The 19,656-nt window shown below is 54.3% G+C and overlaps 1 protein-coding gene across 1 annotated transcript in view; it reads left to right on the top strand.

The window, feature by feature from the left end:
* Nucleotides 1-4,530: 4,530 nt before the first annotated feature.
* LOC119102078 (cGMP-dependent protein kinase, isozyme 2 forms cD5/T2-like) overlaps nt 4,531-19,656 on the top strand; it is a 28,669-nt gene continuing 13,543 nt past the window's right edge. Inside the window, 5 exon segments of the mRNA XM_037225473.1 lie at nt 4,531-4,648; nt 8,584-8,689; nt 16,214-16,277; nt 17,505-17,582; nt 19,011-19,105. Coding sequence (XP_037081368.1) covers nt 4,579-4,648; nt 8,584-8,689; nt 16,214-16,277; nt 17,505-17,582; nt 19,011-19,105 — 413 coding nt within the window. The 5' untranslated portion in view covers nt 4,531-4,578.

Below are 19,656 nucleotides of genomic sequence, written 5' to 3'. Positions count from 1 at the left end.
GAGGGAGCTGGCGCAGCGTTTTGGGAGGGCAGTTCTGACCGACGGCGTCGGGCGGTGGTTGCAAAGCTGATCACTCGACTTTGGCCATTACTTGTAATGCGTGCTTGTATGTCGTGTGGATGAAGGCCAGTCAGGTATGCCGGTTGACGACAAGTGCGCCATGCAGTCAACACTACATCCTGAATGCGTGTGGCATGTATTGTTCGAGACCTGATCGCCTCAGCCAGGGTTTTTGTAGATTCGGCTCTGTTTCCATTGTCAAGCAACGCGTTAAAAAGCGGTGGCGTTTGTTTTAGTGATGGCTCAGGCTACGCACCGGCGCCCAGCCTCCGGCGGATGATCTCGGGATCATCAGTGTGCGCAACCGTACTGCGCGCGTGCCTCGAGCTGTTTGCAGGCCGAAGATCGCGCGCCACCGCCGCGCCAGCAGTGTTTTATGTGAACAAAAGTGAACGTGAAAAATGTTTGGGGAAAATGCCGGGCTCAGTGCATGCATAACACGTTCTTTTTGTCAGGATCACCCATAAATCAGCAGTCATTGTGGCAGGATCTTGACAGTCGTTGCATCAAAAGCCCGTCTGTAAAACACTATTAGAACAAATGCGCCGCCGGTAAACAAACGTCCTGGACTTTCGCAACGTCGCAAACGTCCTGAACGCGCAACTTTCCAGTATGCATGGCACCGCTGTCGGTGTGACTCCTATCGAACTGGTACAGGTTTGTTTCGTTGCACTCCGCCACGCTCCACCACGCTGCGTGTGTTCAGTCCAGTGCGGTTCATACCACTGACGTCATGGAGTCATTTCAACGCCACGGCAAGGTTATACTCCGACCAACGCAGCATCCTTGGATGTAACGCACTCACGCGTGCGTGCCATGCCGTGCGCCGTTTGCGCGGTGCTCGTGGTGTCTGAGCGAATGCCCGGCTACGCAGGCTCAAGCCCTGACATCGCAGACCGAGCAGTCCTTCTGTCCGTCCTATCAGTGTACGGGTACCGCCGAGTGTTGCTGGGTGTATCATGGAGGGCGGTGTATGTGGGCGTCGCGGCGTATGTGGCCAGGTCGTCCGTCCTATCAGTGTACGGGTACTGCCGAGTGTTGCTGGGTGTATCGTGGAGGGCGGTGTATGCGGGCGTCGCGGCGTGCGTGGCCAGGTCGTTCGTCCTGTCAGTGTACGGGTACTGCCGAGTGTTGCTGGGTGTATCATGGAGGGCGGTGTATGCGGGCGTCGCGGCGTATGTGGCCAAGTTGTGGGCTTAAGTCTCAACCTCATCTGTCGTAGGAGCTATTGGCGAGCTCTTATCTGTCCGCATGTTGGACTCTGTTACTCATCCACTGCCGCTTTTCACGAAGCTTTGTTTTCCTAAAGTTTGAGAGCATTGGCATGTTTTTAGAGAACTTTGTTAAATTGGCGCTGCAGGTAGCTCCGGCCTATTATGCCACTCCGCGAACGTGCTGCTCCAGTCAAAGCAACGTCTGCGACCAAAAAGTATTTGGTCTTTCTTGTATTTATTCGCATCGGGGCGAAACTTATTGGGACACAAATAAAAACGTTAGCTCACACTTCGCACCGTAAATCTTCGCGAGCGCGACATTATCGTTACCGCGTGAGCAGCTGCGTGGCGCGACGCACGTCCCTTTCCCCCACCGTTGTGAAGTGGCTGACGCTCAATGTTCACTTTCGTTTGGCGCGCACGGCTGGCGCATGGCCGGCGCGTGCACGTCCGATGCGTCCGCGGCGTGCGGCGCGTGACGAGGGCGGCCGGAGGCAGACGTTCGCGCAGGGTGTCGCGCTTAGTGTTGATAATGGCGGATGGGGAGCGGGCACGCAGGCCATAACCAGAGTTGCCATCAGGAAGGAGGGGCAATGCCAATTTTCCTCCGAACCCTCGCGACTTTGGATCGAAATTTGCGCAGTCGCCGAGCAGCTAGTGAAGCGTCTGTTTGCGATACGTCCAGACGGCCGCTCGGCCCCTATCCGCAGTCCCTTCTGTGCTGCAGACGCGCCCGAGCTGTTGTATTTGGGGAGCACCGGAGTGTGACGTCACGGCCCCAGTACCCAGCTGGCGAGTCGCATCCTCGCGGCCTCCTTTTTCTTCTGTGAGGGTGCCTCTCGCCCGCATTTACCGCGGTAGGGGCCGCCGGGCGCCAGCTGGTCTCAGAAGGTGCAAAACTTTCCGGAAAGGCGCTTGGCTTGGTTTCTTTCGCCTATTGGCGCATTCTGCCAGGGGCAGGCACGACCGCATTGTGGGCCTAACAATAGCAGTTCTTTGTGAAATCCTTTGATCCGCCGCTCTCTGATAACGAACCGACCTGACGTGAAATGGCACGCTCGCATCTGCCGTTTGCCAATCTTCAGTTGTCTGAACCCGGACATCTTAAAATGCCAATGTTTCAATAACATCTAATATAGCGCCGCCGGAATCCGGCTCATGGCGATCACGCGAGGGCTCAGGGAATTGGAGGATATAAGAGATTACTCCATTTCGCTCGCTCGGACCCGGGTCGACTGCCCCGAGATGGCACAAGCCGCACATGAGCTGTTGCCGAGCATTGCTACAATCCCCCCACCCCCGTTGGCGTGCTGGACGTTGTCTCGCTTCGTGACGTACAGCGCCATGTCTCACCGTCACGCGACATGAGCTCAACCCTGTGACGCCTTTGTCGCGCGTTAGCACGGGCGTTTGCATGTGCTGGGGTGCAGGTTCACCCGTGCGCTCCGCCGCCGCCGTAATGCTGGGTCATGAGTGTTACTTCTCTTTCCCAGTACACCACCGCATAGCGTCGCATAGCATAGCATCGTAGCATAGCATAGTACACCACCGCATATAGTCCGGAGAGTATGGCCTGTTTGTCGGGAGGGGGGGGGAGGGATGATGGCATTTTAGTAGGTATATCATCAACATTTGTGAGCCTCCGTCCCGTCCGTCAATTGCATTTGCTTTGAGCCATTTAATACAGTGTGCACGTGTATTTTTATGACGGAAGTAATCAGTTAAGGATCACAAGAAATCGTAAGTGGGCCGGCGTCGAAAAAAGCGCCGAGGGTCTGTTAATACGGTCACGCAGTGTCTAACTGACCTCACCGATCCCTTTACTGGTGTAGTGGTCAGCGTTTGGACTGCGGATGTCGATTAGGATTGCAGATTTTACTGGGATTGCAGGAATGCGGCCGCCCGGTCGCGCGGCTCACTGCGAGCGCGTTGGCGACGTTAAGAATCGATTTTCCCGAGCAAGCGCAACGGCAAGCTTCATCGAGACGGGGCGGGGGCGACGCGTTGTGTTGAGACAAACCGGCTGCGCTGGAAGCGGCGCATCTCGCGCTGTCCACATCCAGCGGCGTCAATACGCGGTCGGACGCAGTGGCCAACTGCTGCCAGCATGCACCATTTGTCAGCAGTGTTTTTGTGCTCCTGTGCCAGCCCCGTGCACCAGCTCCTGTCCGATGGCCTCGTGTAGTTGTGATCTCGGTGCGCGCTGTGCTGCTGTTCTGTGCACAGAAAAAACGTGTTGTCAGTGGACGCCGATGATTGCTGTCGATGGCCGAACGCTTGTCTATTATGTCGACGGCCATGTTCATAGCATGGGTTATGCTACACCGTTGTGTGTGGTGTTTAGGGTGAGTGTGTGACGTAAGTCTCTCAGCTCTTGGCTAGGATGTGTTCGAGCCTGATTGGCACGGGATGCCCCCGGCTGTTGAGAAGCGGGGTACCCCCTTGTAAGGTGTGTGATGTGGTACGTTGGTGGCTTATCGTGGCAAACTGGAGCATTACTTTCCCCAAATTCGTGACTAGGTTTGGCCTTCTTGCCGATTTAGCTGCATTTCATGCGTGTTTTTGTTCATGTGCTGTTGTACTACCGCCCCGTTTGTAGTTGTTTTGTCCGTCGTTTTCAGGTCCTGCTCTCGTGCCGTGACGTTGGTTCGTCACCATGTCCGTTCATGTGTTGGCATGTCTAGTTGAATTATGGACGTTTGCCGGTGTTCTTCTATACACATCCATCTTTCCTGCTTTGTTTTCGCACCTGCCGCTGCTTCTTCGACACCTTCTCTGTGGGGGCCTGTCGTGCTGGTGTTCACCACTCCAGAGCGTCACATCTCACTCGCGACCGCCTGTGGACCAGTCTAGTCGCAGTCTCGAAGAAACTCTGTACCCTCAGGCGATCGGGGCGTCGCTGACTTGTTGGCCTTGACTGACGTTGTTCTCCCTTGCGCTGAAGGGGTGAAGTGTTAGACCCACAGGCCCGTCACTCTAAACGGTGACCCCCTGCGCTGTCGGGCAATCGCATCGTCGTGGACTGCGCCGACATTGCTGACCTGATGACCCCCGCCGTTTGCTGACCAGTGCCCTGCTGTCCGCAAAGGGTCAGGCGTAGGTCTGACCCCTGCCGTTCGCTGACCAATGCCCCGCTGTCCGCAGAGGGTGAGGCGGAGGTCTGACCCCTGACGTTTGCTGACCAATGCCCCGCTGTCCGCAGAGGGTGAGGCGGAGGTCTGACCCCTGACGTTTGCTGACCAATGCCCCGCTGTCCGCAGAGGGTCAGGTGGAGGTCTCCAAGGATGGGCGCAGCCTCAGTCAGATGGGACCGGGCAAGGTGTTTGGCGAGCTGGCCATCCTCTACAACTGCCAGCGCACGGCCACCATCAAAGGTCAGGTCACAGCAGGTTACGGGTCAAAGGAAGGCTCAAATTCACACCTTGTCGGCGGGCCCGCGCTCGGTGCTGGTGGAGGCGGAGTGGATCATGCAATCAGCGAAGTTTCGTGAACGTGAACTGGCCGTTGGCGAAATCGACTGGGTTGGATTCGCTTCTAAGAATGAGGCGCTGCTGCTCCCGAGTTCGAGTCACAGACGAGACAAAATTGCCAATGGCGACGTTCGACTCGGTGCAGGCGTCATCCCAAGGAACTGCGAGTCGGAGTCGGAGTTGATTTCTCAGAATGGCGGGCAAACACAGGTGCTGGCGATCGGGACGTCTGGTTCCGAATCTCGCGCGCCGCGCACTTTTGAGAATTTCATAACGCTGACACCAACGGTCTCTGGCAGCGCTCTTTCTAGCGGTTCCTTCGATGCATCGATCATCAGTGGTGAACAGCATCCCACCACCAGTCTCCCGACATCTGCTAACTCTCCCTCCTCCCCCCCCCCCCCTCCCCCGTCTGCCATCCTTTCCCATGGCCCTCTGTTTTTCTTTGAGCGATCCTTTTAAAGCTCTTGGCGCTTTGCCGAACCGGACCATTTTCAGGCTGGACGCGCCGTTGTCTGGTTAGTGTCCCGATGCGTCCGGCCTCAGTGGCGGCGACAGCTCACAGCCCCAAATCGGGTTACACTGTTCACAATTCGAGGCCCCGGGTCTGAACAGCCGTTCGCCTCCGGCGAATCTCAGGTGGTGCTGAGGAAGTTCTCCGAGGCGACAGTCACGGCGGTGTCGAGATTATTCAGCTGCGTATCGTCGGGATGGTGGCTGGGTTTTGTCACGCGTTTTATGCGACGTAATCGTGCTTAAGAAGTTAATGATGACTCACCGAACATGAGAGGCACGGACGTAGTATTTGGCCTGGTTGTTTTCGCTGAAACTTCGTGGCTAAAGCAAGGTCGTCGTCACGCAGGTGATGTGGGGTGACCTTTCTTGGACGTTATGCTCAGGGCTGCGTATGGCGTTTCTAAAGTGGGATGTAGCCGCTCATGGCTATTCTGCGCGCATCGAGCGAGCTATATCCAGCGTTGCATTATTCAACGGGGAGCCATTTCTCATCGTTTGGAACCGGGACGATCAGCTCGTGCGTGTGACACCAACTTCTGCAGCGTCGCTAAAAATGTCTTAAAATTTGGAGCGTGCCAAGTCCGGAATTAATGTCTGGCCAGTCTCTTAAAGCGATGAAATGTAGAGAAGTGGAATAACATCGATGCTCTGCGTTTTGTGGGACCTGATGTCGCACAACCTGTACTAAAAATAGTGTATCATGGGCACAACTGTTTTAATAGTCTCAGTGCGACGTCGTCCGTAGCCATGCGCATCACGAGACCAACCACATTTTGTATCAAGCCGTTGAAATGATATATAGCATGCCGTTGAAAAGGAGAATCGCGTGCGTTTCACCACAACTCCCATTTTCCTCCGAAGCGCTGTGTTACGCTCTCTCTTGCGTCGGGCGGTACTTTTATTTAGGGAACGGGAAAAGATTTAGAGACTGGGGATCGGCAATGGAGGGGACGTTTTATCTTGTGTTATGAAGATAGATGGGGAGTGCTCGTCGTATTCCGTCGCATGCTATTGGAGTCTTCCATTGCGAGGAAGCCGTACCAGCCCCAGCCCGCCTGGCATGTGGGCGGGCCCAGGGAAACTGGGGCAACCCTAATACTGCCCTGACCTGGGGAACCCTAACACTGCCCCGCAACCCTTTTCGGCTTCGTCGCCTTTGCCGCATTGCGACCATTTTTTCTGTTACGAAATTGTTCGTCCCCTGTACATTACTGTTTCGTTCTCGTTTGCGCGTCCAAGAGGACCGTGACCCGCGGACCCGTGATCTCCAGACCCGGACAGCCGTGACATCTCCAGGTGATTTTGACATCCGGATACGAATGATGTGATACATTAGGACGTTTTGACGTAGATTTGCGCCGTATTCAGCTGCTGGGCTTATAGGGCGTCGCCTGCCTCTCACCCTGGCAGGAAGGGCGGGTACCGCGGGGAATCGAATCCGGCACCTCTGGGTTCCCAGGCGCGCAGGCTAAGCGCCGCACTATGGGCGATCTTACTCGTTGAGTACTGTTAAGGCGATCCGAGGCGTTGGCAGAATGTGGCTTATTCCGGAGCGGAGTGCACGAGCTGGGCATAAGCTAGAAACATCGGCTGTAGTCCTACAATCGTATAAATGCATGCTCCGTTCATATTGTGGCTAGCTTCCCCTCCCCTCCACGAGCTTCTACATGGTAGAGTAAACAATGTTTACAGTGATAAATGTCACGCCTCTCAAATTGTCTAGCTGAAAACCCCATTTTATTAACGCATCGGACGCGCCAGATTTCTTGCATGCCGCATGGTCGCATAGGTGCATCACATGTTTTCAATCTACACACCCATACGTATGTACTTTTATCCTTAAACCGCCGGCGTTTTTTCACGTTTCACCTAAATGCATGCAAAGAAATAATAACGCGGGCGGCACGCACCTCCGATACCCCGTTCCCATGAATACGCCACTGCTCCCACACGTGCCAGGTGTCCGGGGGCGCCTCATTTGTAACACCACGCGGCCGGTAATCCATCAGACGAACAGCTGACGAAGACGAACAGCTGATCACACCCGCTGACTGGCCCCGACGCGATCAACGGCACTCTGGCCAGGGGCGAGGCCAGGCGATGCTCTTGGGGAGGGCAGTGGGAACGGGTGCTCGCTGATGGCTGTCCTCTTGGATCCAGGAGGGAATTGATAATAAGTAAGACCGGCGTTTTGAAGAGACACTTGTGTTCGGTTCCTTTGTCGGGCGGGACAACTGTGTGACCTCTCGAGCCCCTGGACGTGCGCCTGGCGCCGTCAGAGGCGGCCGGCGTCGTCGTCCGTCACTGCCGCCCGTTATGGGGCCCTGCAGACGCCGCCTGCCGCTGCTCTCGCGTTCCTACGCTCTGTCCGGCCATGACGCAGGCTCCGCGGCGATCGCGTTGCGACTGCCGGCGAGCTTCCCAAACATCCCGCCGCGCGGCGCTGCTGTCGTTGACGGGCCATCCTGGAGAGGCGGTCTGATGCATTGCGTGGGCTTTTGCAGACTTAAGCGGATGATAATGGTTATGACACGCGGCGTTTAGCTGTGATCGACGAGTTAACGGGTCTTTAGAGGCTGAGAGCTTTCGTGGATAGGACAGTGATGGATTAAGCATTGAAGCGCCCAGCTTTGCACGCGGGAATGTCAGAAGAAAACTCGACTGCGAAAAACCGTCGGATGAATGATGATGCGAGCGTCAGGCTGTCAAGCTGAAATGGCGCTGTTGCTGGGCGGATCAGCACAACGGCCGTATGTTCTGCTTTGAGAATGTCCTCATGACATGGGGTGGGAACGGACCGCGTTCCGTTTTCACCGAACAGACGTATCAGGCGGGAGAAACAGAAGTAAGAAACCAAAAGACTGGCTCGTAGTTTTTCCGAGGCTTCGGAGTGATCTTCGTTTGAACTTTAAATGGCCGTTGTAATGGGGCGGCAACTGTAGTTATATTTGCAAATTTTTCTGATGTACGGCTGTGTATGTACAAAATTGGTTTGCGTGGAAGAGTTCATTTTGCATGTCTTTGAAGCATTTTCTCGAGTTGCGCCGTCCAACGCAAGCTTGAAAGGGCAAAACGACCTGCTGTCATCTGTAATGCGTGTGCGCAACCTTTTCTTTCAAGTATTCCATGCAATTTGTCCGGCTTAGCGTGTGCTTGAAAGGCTCAATATTGTTTTCGCTACCTGTAATCTTACTTTTTGTAACTCGTCACATGTTCTCAACAGTGCCTTGTGTGTGTGTGTGACCTGATGTTGACCTGTGATCTGTGACACGGCGGTGACCTCTGAACTCTAACCTCCTCTGACCTTGACCCAATGTCGACAGCCGCCACGGACTGCAAGCTGTTCGCCATCGAGCGGCAATGCTTCCAGACGATCATGATGAGGACGGGGCTGCAGAAGCAGGCCGAATACACCGCTTTCCTCAAGAGGTGAGGAGGAGTGAGGACTTCGGAGGGGTGCCGGTAGCGTGGTGGTTACCGCGCCTGCGTTGGCTGTGCGGAGGACGAGCGGTTCGGCGTCTACTGGGAGATCTGTAAGCCGAGGCATCGCGGGCTCGAATCCCGCCTCGGGAACTTTTCCGGTCCACTTTGCGGCAGGCTGGCGTCTTTGGCTGTTGCGCATTAGGATTTACTCAGAGGCGAAGGGGATGAGGTCATGAAATGGATGTCTGACAATGCACCGCGTCGTAAGGGGAGGTTGTATATCGTAGCAGAAAAGATCCACCATGGTATTCTCCCCTCGCTATTGCTTTCACATGTCTGCAAACTCTTGGGTTTACTTCTACCTGCCTCTGACGTCCCCAATCTTTAGCAATGGCTATCACGCTCAAGATCTGTGCTGTTGGATTTTTGCCTATAATGGGTGTAGTTACGTCAGGTGTCAGAACATCAGTGCAAAATGGGCAGGCTCGTGCAATTGACCAGTGCTGAGGCATTCGCCTCCAGCGGGCTGGAGCATGGGCTTACATAAAAACGGGAATTAAGCAACTCTGTGGCCGCGTCGTCCAACTCCGGTGCACAGGCAAGCGCTTGAAATCAAGATCGAACGCGATTGATCACACAGGTCTTGCTTTGAGAATGCCAACCGTGGCTCCTAACTCAGCAGCTTACTCGGATCCTCCGTCCACCGCTCCACCATCACGGCGGCCGGTCAGCCCGCCGCTTGATCTGTTCTCTCGGGCTTCGGCGCGGCTAAACCAATCGGCTCAAGCTGGGGCAACATCAGCTGAAGCTGAGGCAACATCGGCCAAAGCTGGGGCCGCATCGGCTAAAGCTGGGGTAACATCGCTTAAGAAGTGGGGTAACTCGGCTAAAGCCGGACAGCAACATCAGCTAAAGCTGGGGCAACATCGGCCAAGGCTGGTGCAGCAACAGCTAGAGCTGGGGGCAACATCGGACCAAAGCTGGAGCAACATCAGCTGAAAGCTGAGGAAACAATAGGCCAAAGCTTGGGACAGCATAGCTGAGGCAACATAGGCCAAAGCTGGGACAGCATCAGCTAAAGCTGGGGCAGCATCGGTTAAAGCTGGGGCGACATCATCTAAGGCTGGGGCAACATCGACTAAGGCTGGGGCAGCATCAGCTAAAGCTCGAGTAGCATCGGCTAAAGCTGAGGTAACACCAGCTGAATCTGATGCAACATCGGCTAAAGTTGGGGTAACATCGGCTAAAGCTCGGGTAACATCGGCTAAAGCTGGAGCAACATCAGCTAAAGCTGGGGCAACATCGTTGACTTGCTGCCTCAGTCCACTCAACCCGTCGGCCGATCATTAGGCAGCGTCGGCAACTGACCCCGCGGCCGAGGACCCACGCTTGCGGTGCGTCAGCAGCCGAGGCGGCTTAGGGGGCAGTGCCCGTCTAGCCGACACCGATCGTCGGCCCGCATCGGTTACTCGGTCGAGACCCATTTGGTGAAGTTGGAGATGTACTCGCATTTTTAGCACACATTGACTTTGACGTTATTTTCACTCACCCCTCAGTGTAAGTGCGCCAGTGTTACTACCTGTTATTAGTTGACAACATACTTATCGCGTCGTCGCAGAGGTAGATAACCGTCATCGAGTGGGCGCAAAATGGTCCCGATGCTGACGCGCCCTTAAAAACCAAATCACCACCGCCACCACTGCCACACCGGTCGGGTTTCCCCATGGAGCCCCGGGGAAGCAGGGGACGGCGATTGCCTAGCAGGTACCGCGTGCGAGCAAGCGGGTCAGGCATGGTGAACCATGGTGAACAAACAACGTAATAGCGTGGTCGATGGTGATTATGCGCATAAAGGTGAGCAGCTGCCGCCGTCGTGTTTCCTGCTGACCGCCGGCGGCCGTGTCCGCTGTGAACCCTCATGCCATCTAGTGAGCGTGTGATGAACCACCCCACCGGCGGAGTCTGCTCACGCCGGTTCGGTTTCCAGCGCTGAGACGATTGAAGGAAGTGGTCCGCATGTGTATATTGTTTAACGGAAATCGCCATCGTGAATTCATTCTGTGCAGTTCACCGCCCTGCCCTTCTGAAGGCCTAAACTTCTCTAGTTTCTGGGCTGCACGCCCGCGAAAATGTGTAACTATTTCGCGGGTTTATTTATTTCCAGGTTACCCAGGCATCCATGACGCCATAATAACACCATTCAAATCTTGCCGTTCTTTTGGCCATGGGTGATCAAGGCCAAGGAAAATCTTATTATCGAGTCGTTTATAGCTGGCGTTTATGAGCACGATTTTCACATATAACGACCGTCAATTGGCTCTCAATGAGCATTGTGCACGGCATGATGATGTAATTAGGCAATAACGTATTGAGGAATTTGTTTACCAGACACATAGATTATTTTGTCTACAGCAGTCTTTTCCACTTAAAGGCGTACTTCTAGTCATAAGTGAGCTTATTTCATCACATGTGATGCTTGCTTCAATATCTTAAAATTTAGAGCATTCCATTTGATATGGTCAGTTCAGCTTTGGAACGAAATGTTCATGTGGCTGAATATTGTTATTCCTTTTTACGCTGGAACTGTCAGGGTCACCCTAACGGCAGCAGCCCTCCTGGCAGAGGAGACGGGCTGGAACTGTCAGGGCCACCCTAACTGAAACGGTCACCCCAACTAGAACGGTCACCCTAACGGCAGCAGCCCTCCTGGCAGAGGAGACGGGCTGGAACTGTCAGGGCCACCCTAACTGAAACGGTCACCCCAACTAGAACGGTCACCCCAACTAGACCTGTCACCCCAACGGCAGCAGCCCTCCTGGCAGAGGAGACGGGCTGGAACTGTCAGGGCCACCCTAACTGAAACGGTCACCCCAACTAGAACGGTCACCCCAACGGTAGCAGCCCTCCTGGCAGAGAGGACGAGCTGGACCAATCAGTGAGATATTGGGGGAATATGGACAGGGTAATGTTCCCCGCTCCTCCTGTCATTTACTTTTGACTTCTGAACATCGCTGATTTATGTAGGGCCGGTCACGGAATACAAGTATACCACTCACGGAATCGCGGCTGGAATCCAATAGTTGTTTGATATCTTCGTTTAATTAGTGCCTTCTGGTTTATTGAAGGTTGGTTATATCCAGCATACAAAATCATAATGCCTTGGGAGGTGATCCATCTCCCTGCACTGACCCAGATATGTTGCTGAAGGCAGCTGCGTGTCTCAATACATAGCGTTGACGTTCCGCTTCAGTTCTCAGTGTCATCGCTCAGCGAGACTTGAACTCAGAGCGGGATGTACCTGCCACGAAAACAAAGTGTTCTCTCTCTGAGAAACACTCAGGCACACGCCCAACAATCTTAATAAATATGGGAACATTGTGTGTTTTGCCGAACTTTTTGGCCGTTGGGTGGAACTTCCCACGAGACTTTTTGGCCCCTTGTCGAACCACCCACCTCACCACAAGCCGTGACTCGCAGTTGCTTCTTTATGTCTCCCGCGAATGATGCATTTTCCGGCCTATCTTCAAGGGCAGGTGGACACACGTCATTACGCCCTTTTATCGAGCGCCACCCACTGTATCGGCCTCATTAGCATTGAGGGGTCAACCTGGTATATATGCAGCACCAGCAACCACCATCTTTGCCGTCGGGTCTGATGAGCACATCACACTGACGTGACAAGCAGCCCATCAGGCAGAGCCAGACCGGAACATAACGCGGCGCGGGTCACCGTCGCCAGTGCACCAGACGCGGCGAGCTTCCGCTGATTCCCCGTCAATGCCGACAGCCCGCGGCACAGCCGCGGGGCGCGGAGATTGCGGCGCCAGTGGCGTAGCAAGCTCCACAACTTTGGGGGGTCGTCGGCCTACGGCTGCCGCAACTAAATATCACTATTTTCGGCGCAGTTTGAGCTCTGCAGTCGGCGCGCCCGATAACCGCAAGTAATAAGAACAAAGTGGGTACTGACAGTATCCAGTGAAACAACCAGGTAGAACAGCATCCGGTAGAATCAGAAAAAAGCATCCGGTAATCAGGAAACGTTTCTCGATTCACGTCGCACTGTGCAGCGTGCTCAAACAGCGTACATACAGCACACTACCGCTAACTCTCCGAAGTTCTGAGAAGCCGACATTAGTTTGGAAAAATTCGGAGTTCCCACTCCGGGGTCCTAGGAAGCTGCCCCCTTTTCCCTTCGTCTTCCTCCGCCGCTGCGCGCGCCTCCCCATAAAGCGGCATCCAAACCTGACATCGTGCCGCGACGGGATCGGCGCGCGCCGTCCGACTTCGTTAGCGCTCCCGCCGGCGGAGCGTCGCCGAGCCCAGGACGGACCCTGCGGCGGCGCCGATCACGCGCAACGCAATTGGTCGCCGCTGTCGGTGGCGACGGCCGAGGATGTGATGTCTCCCCCGCTGGGAAATGTCACGGGCGTCACGGGGCCCGGGGCCCGGGGCCCGGGGCGGGGGGAGGGGGGGGAGGGGGGGGGGGGGTGGAGAAGGGGCTGAGGTAGGCGGCAGCTTCCTGGGAGCTGGGAGGCTCTTGACGGCATGGGGCTTTCTCGTCGTTGCTGGTTTGAAGTGGGCGGGTGCGTAATAGAAATTGAGCTGGCAACTGTGGCTACCAGCCAGAGATGTTGATCGCGGTGGAAACGAAAAGCAAACGTTAGTGATGATTTTCCTTTATGCGTATCATTTGAAAGGCCAGTTATGCTGTGACGGCGGGTAGTTTTTTAATTTTTTCTTCAAGCTACTTGATGAACTCTAAACGATAGTCTCTCTTGGCGCTGGAATGCAAAAATGCAAGTCTCGTATCAAACTCAAAGTTCGGTGGAAGACGCTACGCGTTCCTGCTGTGGGATTCCACCGAATAGCCGTGCATTATGCAAAGGCGCCGGCACCAAACTGTGCAATCCTGACATGCCAGAGTGAAGAGCTGTTTTTCCGGACATGCCGATCACGCCATTCTCTTCTGTCCATTCGATCAGATTCAGTCGTGGGAACCGTGGCTCTCCGCGGTTTAAGCGGAATGTAGTTGAGTGCGCTAGCTTGTGACTAACAGTTTGTACCAAGGGTTACTGCGCAAAAGTATGAAAGCATTCGAGAAATTTGCGTGTATGGCCGTGCTCGATTTTTTTCCGATGTAGTGCGATGTTGCGTTGAGTATGGCACGTTGCCTGTGCAAAAAAACAAAACATTACAGCCTGACAGCATTGTTTTTCTTACTGCTGGCTAGCATCCCAAGCTTGTGCGCAGCGTTTCTGGAATTTTTTTAAAAGTATTTTAACGCTGAACAAAAAAAAAACTGCGAAAATGCCTGCTAGTTGGCCCAGCATGGCTCGATCGGAGTCAGCTGACTGCCCAGTTGTCTCAACCGTTCATTTACCTACCGTTAGTCATGGCTGACGTCATCCCATGTACCGCCCCTCTCTTGGCCTTGCCCCACGCACAGCCCACTCGTGACCACTCCGTCACCTCCCTCGGCACCTACCTGGTCACCTCCCCCGTCGCTTGCCTTGTCGCTTCCCTCGTCACGTACCCTGCCACTTGCCGGGCTGCTTCCCCTCTCCATCAGGTCCCGAGAGCCGCCCCGGCTGGGCGCCGACGCCCGGGCGGGGGGCCGGCGGCGTTTTTCGTCGCGGCTTCCCTGTCAGGTCGGGGCAGGGTCCGAGTATATGCGTCGATGCCAGAGGAGTGTCCCTCGCGTGGTTAGGAGGCGGCAACGCTGCTGGGTGGAGCCGATCTGAAGACAAGATAGGCTGATCTGGTGATAGGAGGGGCCGATCTAACGATCTGAAGGCGTGGTAGGCTGAGCTAGGGACTTGAGAGGTTGATCTAACGGTTTAATAGGCTGATCTAACGATTTGATAGGCTGATCTAGCGATTTGACAGCGGTAAGCTGGTCGGGTGGGAAGTGTGTTGTAGGCTTTTTGTGGTGCGACGTCTGCGTTTGAACAGTGAGTGAAGGTGGCTTTACTGTCTTCGGTGAGTTCACCGGCGCCACAGTGGCCTCCCAGAGCCGTGAACTTATATGTTGGACGAGAACGGAGCGCGGGTAGTTGTTGGCGCTTGGTATGATCTAATTGAATAACGGACAAATTTGGTTCATATCCTTTCCTCCAACGGCCGGTTTGAAATGCCCAGCCTTGTGGGCGATAGCTTATGGTACCGCTGGGGGCGGGGCTCAAATATAGTCGTCATTAAAATGTAGATTCCACATAGCTCCATGCTAAATGCCAAGTAGTGTGTAATCTGGCGCAGCGACGCTGCCAATGCGAAATGCAACAGCGGAAAATGCAGCATTTAATTGTTCCAAACTCGAAAGAACTTCACGTGTTTGCGCTGGATTGCAACCGCTGTCGGGATGTTTTGTGAGTTTTGCATGCCTGTGATGCAACAATACTAAGGGACATGCGCTACCATAATGTCCCAAACAAGGGAAGTCTTCCATCATTGGGGAAGGGACGGGACGCGTCTTGCCGGCTCAGAAACATTTCAATCCTTTCCTCTCCGTGCACCGCCATGCAATTCAACATCAGCCTAATGTTAGATGATGTCCGACTCGGGTCGGGGCATCCATAGCCTGCATATTCCATAACGCTGGATAGTGTAAGAACCTGTGCATAGTGAAAGCGCACCTCGAGTCCAGGCAAAGTTCGCCAGATGTAAGGTACGCTGGAGTCTCGTTCATTTCTGATGTACCCTCCGTGTTCAGGGAATTCCGAAATCGTGTTACGGGACGGCCTACAGCCGAATCCCGGGAGGCATTAACCTTATTGTTGTCCGAGCATAAAAGCCTCCTACTCAGAGAGCTAAATACAGAGCTACTTAACTACTAAGCTACTAGAGCTACTAGAGCTACTTAGGAAGTCAGGATTCCGCAGTACAAGGTGCAAGCGGTCTAAGCACTTCAATTTATAAAATGGTGGATGATGAGAGAGAATACAATGCGCCGGCAGTATGCAATGTTGCAACAAACAACGCAGTGACCGCAGCATAAAAGCCAGTGACGTCCTTGCTGTACATTGAGGCATTCAGTACCGAACTCGATTGGGCATTGCCGAGCATTAGCGCACGGGGGAGCCTGCCGTGTGGAGTCTGGTTACATTGCCGATGAAGATGTTTCACTGCATTCGCAATGTAACCGCCGTGATTGGGGAAGGCCTTGCCTCTGGAAACGTTCGGAGGTAACCAGTCGTATAAGCCAGGAATATGGATTGTATGCGAAAAATGGCGCATTTCACGATGCGCCACTGAAACGCGTGGGTTGCAGCTTGAAAAGGGGCTTCACGTTGATATCCACTTTCGAGAAAAAGCTGATCATGGCTTGGACCAAAACGATTTGCGTTTGGGAATGGGTCTCGCGGCGGCAGATGTTACCCGCGTTTTTCTTCCTCTTTTTGTGTGCCTTTTTCTTGGCGGATGCGAGCGGCGTCATTACGCCTGGCTGGAAGCAGAGCCGGTGTGAGCTCCCAACTAGCGTGGCACGTCACGGACGTCCACGGCCAGCACCTGATGTCAGCTCCTGTGTTACAGCGTGCCGAGCTTCCAGAACTTGCCGGAGGAGACGGTCATCAAGCTGGCAGACGTGCTGGAGGAGGTGAGGATGATCCTCCTGTCTTTGGACGCTTCTGGGATTCCAGCGTGGCTTTCTGTAGCGTTGCGGTGGCTGCTGCGCAACAATTGCCACATATCTGGCAGTGTTTGGAACATTGCGAGGCGACGCTGTGGCGCATTGCGCGCCATTGACAACACGATGTGTCACGTGCACTTTGGACTTGCGCAACCTCGAGTCGCTGTGGTGCTGGCAGGCTGCGGTCACCACGCCTAGAGCGAGTTGGTAGCCCAAGAGCCGGGCCTAGATGAAGAAAGGTTCCTTTTTGTCGATCTTTCATGTGACGAACGCCCCCCTCCCCCTGCCTCTGTCATGGGTTATGCGCTCATGCTGGTGCGCGGCGCAGTCGGCTGAGTTTTGTCATCGGACTGCTCCGATAGGCGGATTCAGTTCTTGGTAATTTTTGTACGTCGTCTCAGATTCCTATTCGGCTTTGGCTATAGCAGGTGCCATGCTGTTAACATGCTCGCATCAGCTGTGTTCCGGCCTGGGGCCGTCACATCATACAGGGGCATTAGCACTGGGGGTCAGCGTAGGAAAAATTAGGAAAAAATAAAAAATCGTAGGAAAAATCACCCCATTGTTGCGGCGCTTGAGTGAATAAAGGCAGCTTAGGTACCGTGCGAACAAAGAGGACTACACGCACAGGAAGTTGTAATACCTCCTGATATTGACAACACGCGTCTTTCTTGGCGTGCAGTCAGAGGGTCCTTGCGTTGCAGCGTGCGTGCAAGGCACCGTTTGCAGGACGGGTTTCATTGGAGGCTGCTGCGATGGTGGTATGCCATCACGTGCCGCAGTGTGACTTTTTCCCAGCGCTGTGACGAACGGCGACCCAAAGCCCGGCTGCACGAGCGGCGTTTTGCAGATCTTTGTGTCGGGTGCTGATGACAACGTGCGTTTAGACGGGACAGCGTGCAGCTGGTGTAAGGCTAAGGCTAGGGTAACCCTTCGGCAGAAAGAGAATCGTTGTATTTCTTGAAGCCTAAAATGATGCACAACGTGAATTGCCGTTTAGGTTTCGGTGGATGTTTGGCGAGTTCCTGCCGCCCGTATAACGTTTTCAGTGCTCAATATCCGCCGCATTTGAATATTAGCTGATATCCTCGAGTCTTGAAAGGCTGATTGGTTAGGTCTTCTCTGCTGACGTCGATCTCTCGGTGTTCTCAGGCTGTTTTAGCCATGGCTGACGCTACGGGCCTCTGATTTCAGACGTACTACAGCCAGGGTGACTACATCATCCGACAGGGCGCCAGAGGTGATACCTTCTACATCATCAGCAGGGGCAGGGTAAGCTGGCGCAGGCCGCCTGACGTCTGCGTGACGTCAGTGTGCCGTCACGAAGACGTCAGTGTGACGTCGCAATGACGTCGCAGTGTGTGGAGTGACGGTGATGTGACCCTCGGGTGAAGTGGAATTCTCTTAATGACGTCGGTATGGCGGCATTGTGACTTCAGGACATCAGGATGACGTCATAAGCGCTCAGGGTGATGTCATAGTCGTGTCAGGGTGACGCCATAGAAATGTCAGGGTGGCGTTCCAAATGGAGGGGCGCTCGTAACAACGCTCGCGACTGGGATGGAGCCGCAGCAGAACGGTACAAACTTGGCACCATAGTAGCGTTGCTGAATCGTCAGCGTGACAACACTAGAAAGCATAGCTGTGCGTTACGCTTTTCGGTAAAAAGACGCACAGGTTTCCTTTTTAAGATTTCCGTTACCGCTGCCCTTGTATTCTTCCTCCTTGATCCCGTTCATGCTGGGAGGTGCTGCTTGATGCACTGGGAGCTGGGTTGTCAATGCTTATGCCTACCATATTTTTACGGTTTTAACATTTTTTAAAATCAAATTTTTCCAGCACATTTTACGCAAAAATTATTATGGACCAAAACGAGTGGAGACACTCTAGTTGAGAACGAAGAATATCACGCTCTTCACCTTGAGTCCAATAAGCTTTTCAGCTTTTTTTGTTTTTAGTTTTAGCAACGACCTTCTTGTTTGGGTTCAGGATGTGTGGTCTTCACTGTCGATCCCGTCGCACGTGATATTCAGGGATCTTCGTTGCCGACGCCGTCGCACGCGCGGAGCAGTCGGAGTTGTCTCCCTGGCTTTGATTCGATAGCGGACCCTGGTGCGTCGTGTAATACGACGATAATGCACTTTGTGGGGCACGTGTCGGTGACAGCTCCCCATCTACCACGTGATTCGATGGTGTCTCGTGGTGGGGCGCCGAGCTCTACTTATTTTCACCGAGGGTGCAAGTGAATGAGATGAGGGAATCCGAAGTGACAATCGATTCAGTGGATGAGAATTTGGAGAATCCAACTTGATAAGTGGCGTTAAAGCAGTGTGCGCCTGGAGTGTGCCTCGTACAGTTTTCGTGTGCGTCGTGTGGTGGCTAGCTCGTTAAAAAACCAGTTCGATGATGTTGGCCGTCGTTTATTAGAAGCGGGGAAGTTGGGGAGCCCGAATTGCAGCATCATTACCTACTTAATTTGCCGATCTGAACTCGATTCCTGAGGCTGAATCATCCGAATGGTTTGATCTTGACATTCCAATCTGCATTTCTGACTACAGTGACACGGTCAATCGATAGCCCGACCTGAATTCACTGGGCGTGTCCTGGCGGCGGGAGCAGAGTGTTCTAATCTGAATGACCTGGCCCACCCCGTCTGCGCGGCCTGGCCTGACTGACCTGACCTCGGCTGCTTCTCCGCAGGTGAACGTGACCATGCGTTCGCCAGACTCGATGGAGGAGAAGCTGATCCGCACCCTCGGAAAGGGTGACTTCTTCGGCGAGAAGGCTCTGCAGGGGTAAGCCGTGCAGAACGCCGCCCCTCCCCCCCCCCCCCGACCTGGCCTCTGCTACCACCCGCCCATAGGATGGACGCTGTTGCAGCCCCTGGATGATGAACGGGAAGACGCTGTTTGACAGGGCCTTTAAATCGTGAACGGAAAGACGTCGTTTGACAGCTCTCTCAGATCGCGAACGGAATAAAACACTGTTAAAGCATTGGAACCGCGAATGGGAAGCGACGCTGGCTTGTGGTAGAAGCAGAGGCTGGGCTGTGGTCGATGCACACATCACACACACACGCACACACTCACACTTACTGGCGAGGTGCAATGGAAGAGACGCGCCCGTGCTGCGCAGACGTGCTGTGCTGACATGCTGTGCAGACGTGTTGTGCCGCTATGCTGTGCTGATGTGCTTCGTTGACGTGCTGTGCTGACGTGCTGTGCTGCCGTGCTGTACTGACTTGCTGTGCTGACGTGCTGTTCTGACGTGGTTCTGACGTGCTCTACTGACGTGTTGTGCAGACGTGTTGTGCCGCCGTGCTGTGCTGCCGTGCTGTGCTGACGTG

Source organism: Pollicipes pollicipes, unplaced genomic scaffold (genome assembly GCF_011947565.3).
Source record: "Pollicipes pollicipes isolate AB1234 unplaced genomic scaffold, Ppol_2.1 Scaffold_1600;HRSCAF=1878_pilon_pilon_pilon, whole genome shotgun sequence".
NCBI lineage: Eukaryota > Metazoa > Arthropoda > Thecostraca > Pollicipedomorpha > Pollicipedidae > Pollicipes > Pollicipes pollicipes.
This window is presented reverse-complemented; position numbering and strand designations above follow the sequence as displayed.